The 8,044-nt window shown below is 46.2% G+C and overlaps 1 protein-coding gene across 1 annotated transcript; it reads right to left on the bottom strand.

Annotated features, from left to right (window-relative positions):
- Positions 1–716: 716 nt before the first annotated feature.
- On the bottom strand, positions 717–7,183 carry GIP (gastric inhibitory polypeptide). The gene is made up of 5 exons (XM_010724566.2): positions 7,131–7,183; positions 5,033–5,158; positions 3,850–3,996; positions 3,377–3,508; positions 717–832 (listed from the first exon to the last, which is right to left on the bottom strand). Exons 2-5 carry the CDS (start codon positions 5,104–5,106, stop codon positions 736–738), a joined length of 450 nt encoding a protein of 149 aa, XP_010722868.1. The 5' UTR covers positions 5,107–5,158; positions 7,131–7,183; the 3' UTR covers positions 717–735.
- Positions 7,184–8,044: the final 861 nt, after the last annotated feature.

Raw genomic sequence — 8,044 nt, 5'->3', positions numbered from 1 at the left:
CCTTCACCTCCTCCACTCATGGCCAGCCTGTCCTTCTTTCATAGAATCATAGAATGGGTTGAAAAGGACCACAATGATCATTTGGTTTCAACCCCCTGCTGTGTGCAGAGTCGCCAGCCAGCAGACCGGGCTGCCCAGAGCCACATCCAGCCTGGCCTTGAATGCCTGCAGGGATGGGGCATCCACAGCCTCCTTGGGTGAGGAGATTCTTTCATCCTTGTCCAATGTTTGCCATCAGTATAAGGAGCTTTTCTCTCTATCTCTTTTTTTAAATTTCAATAGATACTGACTTTCTCCTCTCAGCCTTCGTTCCCCTAGAACCCATCAAATGTGCTCTCCGTTCCCTTGAGCCCCTCTGGGACCTCAACCTTTTGCACCCTGATTTCTTGTTTTTCTCTCTGCTTTTGTATACCGAATAGAAAAGAAACATCATTTCTAAGATGAACATCCCCTCTTCTCAGAAAAGCATGGCAAAGGATTTATTAACCCTTCTCTAGATGGTCATTATTTGATGTTTGTCCATCCCCCAGTTCATCATTGAAGAATTCTTTTGCAGAGCCGAACTCTGACCAAAGCTCTCAACTCTCCAACGGAATCCAGTCAAGCCACATTGTGTGAGCACTCAGTGGTCATCAGAAAATGGAGCACTGCAGCAAGAACCCCTGGGCCAGGGGCTTTGTATGGTGCCACAGTGGAAGGGATGTTTTTTACTACAGAGTTAGGTAGAACAGCTGCTCACCATGGTCTGCAGAGGTCACTTGACATTAACCATGTCAGAAACTCCTGGTTCACAACATCCTTCAAATCTTCTGAACCTTCCAGAGAAGCAGAACTGCAAGAAACGTGACATGCCATCAGGAGAGGAAACAATCTGAATGCAGTATACAACAATCTTCTCCCAATCACATCACAGATATTTTATTTTCCTTTGATTTAATGCGTTGATTGCCAGCTTGTCAACCCTGAATCCTGGCAACATTTCCTTCTTTTGATTCTCAGTACTCTGTTATCCTTAACCAATTTTTTTCACTTCATCCTTAAAATAAAAAGTCCTTTAAAAGAGCCCTTTCTCCCTCCTTATTCTGAAATAGCCATGTACAAATCTCTGCCTCCCAGCCTCGAAAAAGTAATGGTCAGTGCCACATGGATTCAGGTCCTTTAGGTTTTCTCCATCATCTTTCCTCCCAGGTGCCACTTAGATTGTTGGCCAGGTTGATCATTTGCTCCTTAGCAGAAATCCTTCTGCTGCCTCCTGGGCATTGCAATAGTGCCACAAACAGGGGGAAACAGTTTGAAAGATCACTGTGCTGTCAGCAACTGTTTTTCTGTTCTGTGAAATAGAAATGCCAGTGAAGAAGACAGAAAAAGGGACATCTTGATGGCTGGGGGTGTTCCCTGAAGTGCAGAAAAAGGAAAACAAAACAAAACAAAAAACCCACCAAGAAGCTCGAACCTATTTTTGACGTGGTGAGATGCTGCCACGGAACACCGCTTTCATCTTGGGAAGTTTGGGATGCTGAGCACTCAACGTGTCCATCAGGCTCAGGGGATGAGAAGGAACAGCCCCCTACCCCTTTTTTTCCCCACGTCCTCCCTCAGCCCCAGCAGGCACCAAAACAAAGGCAGAATGTGGGTGAAGCAGCATCTGTGCTCCAGGATGACAAAGGAAAGGCTCTGTTCCCAGGAAGGACTTTCCCCCACGAGTTGTGCTTTTTAGTTGCAATTAAAGAGATTAAGGGTGACACTGAAATTTATTATTATTATTTTAAATGCTGCTACTCAAGTTGATGAATCTCCAGTATCAAAGGTTTTCTTTTTTGCCACCCCACCACCAGAACAGGTTAGACAAATATCTGTCAGGAACATTTTCAGGCAAGCTGATCCTGCCTTGTAGCAGAGGTCAGACTGAATGACCTTTTGAGATCCCTCAAAGCCCTCATTTCTTTGATTCCACATTTCTGTACGACTAGCAACTCCCAGTGTCCAATTTTCTGTGTGCTTGGCGTTAAACACCTCTGTGAACCATAGCAGCATTTGCTTCCCCCACCCCAGGTTGTCCCCTGCATCCTTGTTTCTAAAGCAGTTTTCATGCAAAGGCTGCAAAAGACAACAGGTGCCCCCAGGTTGTTGTTCTGGGTGATGGGCTCACGAGTCCCTGTAGCTTGAGATGGCATTCTTTTAGCAGGAGGCACCACAGTTGTGCCTGAAATTTGTGGGCTGTGTCCCTCTTTTCCTTCACGCTACCATTTTAGGGCTAATCAGCAGCAACCTGCTATGTTAGATACATATATATACGTACACACACTTCATGTGAAAGAAATATTTCCCTCATTTATTTGCTGGCTATTATACATATATTTTAATATAGAAAGTGCCCAAGAACAGATATTTGGTTGGATCCAAATACCTGATTTGATTTTGGAACATTTGTGTCATCAGCTCAGACTGGGAGTGGTAAAAGAGGGTCTTGGTGGGCCGGGGTTATGCTGAGCCAGCAGGAAGCCATGCAGCTCCGTGATGCACAGACATACTCAGGTGGCTGGGAATGAAGGCACCAGCAGCAGCCAGAGAGCTCCATGCACTCCCCAGTTGCCATCCCAAGAAAACTAACTTGTGGCAACTTCACCACTACGAGCAGTGCAGACACACCAGAGAAAAACTGTGTCTGTGGTAAAGGACACAGATCAGAAACAAAGAGGGGAATTCCTCCTGGGTCACTCAGTTATCTCTCCTGCTTTGTTTCACGTTTAAATCTTGTGCTTTTCCTAGCAAGAAAATCCTAGGGAGCAGTGTCCTACGTAGCAGTGATACAAGGAAATAAACATTTTGCTTCCTTGCTTCTCACATCAGTTTCACTTCAGTTGTCACTGGTGAGTTTTATTTCGATAGGGCTTTGAATAAACCAGGCTGGAATGGTTTGGTTAACTCAAAGCGGTTGGTTTTAAGCTGTGATGTGAAGGATGCTGTAGGAACAGCTGTGTCTCAGCTCTGTCAAAAACAGTGCTCAGACTTCAGCAGAGCACTGGGTTTGTTGAGGCTGTTCTGATATTACCCAAGAAAGCAACCAACCAAAGAAACCCCAAAGCAACCAAACAACCAAAGCCTGAACACCCTCCTCAATCTTCTGCTTTTCTCCAATGTGAATTTTGTAAGAAATTTTAGAGGGATGGAAGCTTTTTTTTTTTTTTAATCTTTCTTGTCTCCCTCGCTCATGAGACAATTGCAAAGCATGGTATTCCTTTTTGAAACAGAAATCCTCTTGCTTGCTGATGCTTATCACCTATTCCTGCCCTATAGCATCCCTCCAAAGGTCGAGAACTTGGGGACTTCACCCCCCTCTTGGGACCGGATTCTGTTTTCAGTTCTCCGCTCTCACCTCTGATTCTCCTTGGCTTTTAGGAGCCAGGCAAGGAAGTCCTTGGCTTCGTGGCTGCGCAGGTCCAAGCTTTGGTCGCTCACCGCGGATAGCTGGGGCTCGGCTTCTCTCTTGCTCGGCTCAATGACGTTGCTGGGAAGGCAAAAATGGGCAGAAATCTCAGCCCGAGGCACCGCAAGAGGGTGCTGGAATGCTTCTTTTCCACAAACCCATCTCCCTCCCCACTCCATCCAACCGCAGCAATGGGAGAAGGCGGACTGGAGCACGGAGGAGGCTGTGCCGTGTGCCGATAGAGCAGAAAAACCTCTAGGATTTAGAGGAGAAAAAGAAGAAAAAAGAAAAACAACCCCTCTGCCCCCCCGGGAATCACTGCTGCAGTCCAAGAAAAATATCCTCAGCTGTGCATCGTAACGCAGCCATCACTTGGCTGACGACAGCTGTGAGTTTGGAGCGCTGGAAGTCTGCACACTCACTCGCTTTTCTTCTCTCTCCGGGCCAGCAGCCACTCCACGAAGTTCTTTTTCAGCATGTTGTCCATCGTGCGGCTGTAATCACTCGCCAGCGTGGCCTCCGAGTAGCGTCTGTGCATTGGTCTGGAGCCGGGAGTCCTTATGCTGAGGCTGTAGGAAGAGTAAAGTGGAGTAGAGGAGAAGAGTGAGTGCCGCCCAGCTCTGCAAAGCAAATTGCTGACCGGACAAGGAGCCGCCGTGCTCCTCATCCTGGTAACCATTACTGCCTGCTGATCCATTTGCAGCTCATATCTGATAGCTTATGGGGTGAAGTTGGGATATTTGGAGCCAGCGTGACTCTTCATAGCATCATTGAATCGTGGCATCATTAAGGTTGGAGAACATCTCCAAGATCATCCAGCCCAACCACCATCCCATCACCAATATTGCCCACTGACTCACATCCCTCAGAGCCACATCCATTTTCCTGCCGTATTCTGATGGATCCGAACTCTGACTCAGCCCTAATGGATGCTCAGGCACCTTTTCCAGTGAGCTACACACCAAGGAAACCACTCCCTACATCCTCAAAGAGCCTGGGGGGGGGGATGGCAGGTGACGATTTGAGACCTTCAGACCAGTCTGGCAATGCAGACGTGGTTGGGGACTACTTAAATTAGCCAAGGATGTCTGGGCTGATCTTTCTTTGGTACTATTAGCTGGAATTACATCAGCTCCTACTTCTCTAATAGGGATTCTTTTGGACCTTCTTGGGTAGCAGCTGGAGGTTCTGTTTCAGAAATCGAACAAAGAGAGGGAAAGTCTTTATTATGTCCCCACTTTATGCAACTGGTCACATTTTCAGAAGCTTAAAAAAAAAAGAAATGCCCCCTAGCCTACTTCTTGTGAGATGATTACATCTTGTTCTAGTTTCCAGCCAATCTTCTCTCCCTGGTTGACTTCCAGCTTGCTACTCCTAACCTGGAGCAATAAAGTTTCTAGGGAAAACTTGGGAGTTCTTGGCTTTGGCATAAAGGCTTTAGTTTGAGATCTCTCTTATCATTTGTTCATCTCTTTATATCCAAGAGCCACCTCAGGACTCGTGTTCTCACCTTTTCACCAAGATGCCAATGGAAAGAATCCATTCGCTTCCAGCGGGAAGTTGGAAAAGGCTCAAAATACATCGTGTGCTTTGCAGAACACTTACCCTGAAACGTTCTCTTCCATCAAAACAAAGCTCAGAGAAGCAAAAAGCAGTGAGAGAACTCTCAGAGACATCATTTTCGTGGCTGATTTCTCTGTTCAGAAGCAGAGGGCGATCTGGATATTTGGCCTTTGGGACAGAAGGGACAAGACAGTGAGCCCAGAGGGATGTGCCACGATTGGGCACAAGTCTGTGCTTGTTAACATGGCTCTTCAGCCCTTGTGCTTACAACAGCCTCCTCCACCATACACAGCCCTCCTTTACCATTCCCAGTTAAATTACTTTTTCAATCCCAATGCTCTTCCACCACCGTGCTGCCTTTTGATGTTTGTTCCCCATACTTTTATTGTAACCACCAAATTCACCATGGTTTGCACCTTCCTGAAGGCAAGGACATTGTCCTGCTCTGTGTTTGCAAGCTGACCCCGAGGGATCCTCTTCAAGGATCAGTTCAACCTTCAGTATGTGAATGGGAATGTACATAGGATCAAGCAGCCCCAGTGGCAAAGAGGAGAAACGTGGCACCCTGCCTTTCCCTCCGTACAGATCTGCAGGATTTAGGAGCCCAATCTAATCACTGATGAGCTTTCTGTTGGTGTGGATAACGCCTTATAGATAGGGAATACATCCAGAGCCACTGGGTATCAGCTGGGAGAAGCATCCCAGGACAGTGATAGGATTTAATTCCATGGTTTATTGGTTTCAGGCTGTTCTTAGTCCAGAGTTCGGCTCAACAGCCCTCAGACATCTGAGCTCTTAATTACTATTCCACCTCCACAAACTCTGTACAAAAATGGTTTTGATCATGGCTCATGGATGTGGTTTATTGTCTGTCACCTCACTTTTTGTTATAGATGTTTCTGGTATCTGCATTGCCCTGCAGAGCTACTGCTCACCAGAATCGAATAATAACAAGAAGTAGAGGTGTAGATCAGGACTTCAGCATCCCATCCTTCCAAACTGCACTCCTACATCAGTGCAACTTTGCTCACACTCTTACAACAGCTCAATTAATCGTTTGGAGAAAGAAAGTTTTGATGTTGTTCATAATTGAGGCACTTTTTATTCCTGGGAAACTGTGGCATCGTTGCACAAATGTTTTCAGCCTTTCCGATTGAATGAGAGAAATATCAGATGTGTTCTGCTATCTCAGGGACATCAAATTCAGAGGAATACCTCAAAAAGCAAAGCGTGCTGTTCTGAGCACTCACAACCCCCCTAAAATATTTACAGCTAAAGCCAAAAGTTACAGAATGCATTGACAGAAGTGGGTTTCATGATACAAAAAAAGCTGGGGAATATTTTATATGAGAACAGAAAAATGGCTGTGATTTAAGAATGGGTTTCCCCTCTTATTTGCCCTTCATTTTATATATTGCTGTAGGTATGACAGTGAATCTGAAAATAGTTATGTTGTAAGAGAATATTGTGCTGCTGAAGGTAATTATCTACAAAAGTAGGAGAAGAAATGCATTGTAGCCTTAATCTTAAGGAGGGGTCATGCTCATTCTCTGCAGATTTTGCCAAAATAGGGAGGAAAAGCAGTCTGCATTTTCAGAGATGGTCGGAACAAACATTCCTGAGTTCACACAAGACCCCTTTGTCTCCGTGATGCTCAACTCAAGCTCTGCTCCACCCGTCTGGTGTGGATTTTGCACTGCTTTACCTTACCCTGGGACTCCTTCAGACAAGTGGAAATCATCTCCTGATGGATCTCAGCTATGTGAAGGTCTTAAACCCCTTGTCCAACACTGTCTGCTTTGGAAGAAACATTCTCCTTGTTTTATCCATAGCCAGGAGGATGCAAAAAGCCACTGAGAACCATTTTTCCTCGTTTCCCTGTGTTAGATACATTTAAAAAGGCAGATCCCAGCCTAAGATGTGCTGCATACCAAACCCTCCTTTGAAATCATGGTCTTCACTGCTGCATAGCTCCTTCCTGCAGACCCTACCAGGAAAGCTGCTGCTCCTGCACTGCTTGGGGAACAACTCAGCCCCACAGCTCACCTTGCTCTGCTGCCTTCAAGCAACTCTCACACTCATATAAGGAAAAAGAATACAAATAAAAAGTAAAAAGAGAGTCCAATAGAGAGCTGCTTACCTTCCTGCTCCCCCGAGGATGCCCAGAAGCTTTCAGCCAATTCTGGTGCCCAGAAGAGACCCTTCAGAGCCTTTATATACATTCCCAGTGTGGGACCAAACCCACTTCCATGAGGCAAACAGGAAACTGAGCACCAATCAGAGCAACTCAAACCCGCTTAGATCTGCTCCATTAGGTCCATTGACCTGCGGAGCAGGGAAATAACCTTTTAAATTATGTTTGCATTAATGGTAATTAAACACGAGTGTATCGCGAAACCAAGAACTGTGGGCAGAATACAAATGGCATTGGGCTGAACCTTATTTCCACACAGCACCTGCTTCCCTGGCAAAACCTTTATTAATTCCCATCTCTTTTGCTGTCAGGTGTGAGTGTCACCTTAGGGAGACCCGTTGTGCTTTTCTCCCATACGGTAGGAATAATAGGAATAACTTTGCTAAAAACAAGAGCTCCAAGTTTTATTTTCGCCACCACCAGCATTGAGTTGGGGGCAAATGAAGTGTGTTCTGCAGCCCCCTGTGCAAATCCCAATGCTGGGAGCAGCGTCTACCCCCCAGACTTGCCACCTAAGGAGGTCCATCCATTTGGGATGGACAGCAGCAAGCAGGAAATTGTTAGGAATTAGCAAGGCAGTATTAGTTGAAAGGATGGAGAGTGGGATTGGGGTGGTTAGCCTTGGAGCAGAGCACCATTCTGACATTTCTGAGGGTGTTCCTGTTGTGGTGTGCCTGATACAGTGTTCTCCGTGGTGTCCAACCTGCTCTGGGTCTACCTGGGAGGAGAAGTAATGCATTTTGCTACGTGCATCCAGGGGAGGGGCTGCTCCCAGGGGTTTCTGCTGCCTTCAGCTCCAATCTGCTGAAGGAGTGTTTTCCTGGCAGTTTAACCCACGCATTGAGCTCTGCTAGCATCCA

Source organism: Meleagris gallopavo, chromosome 29 (assembly GCF_000146605.3).
Source record: "Meleagris gallopavo isolate NT-WF06-2002-E0010 breed Aviagen turkey brand Nicholas breeding stock chromosome 29, Turkey_5.1, whole genome shotgun sequence".
NCBI classification, from domain to species: domain Eukaryota; kingdom Metazoa; phylum Chordata; class Aves; order Galliformes; family Phasianidae; genus Meleagris; species Meleagris gallopavo.
The sequence above is the reverse complement of the archived record's forward strand: the minus strand, read 5'-3'. Positions and strand labels throughout refer to the sequence as shown.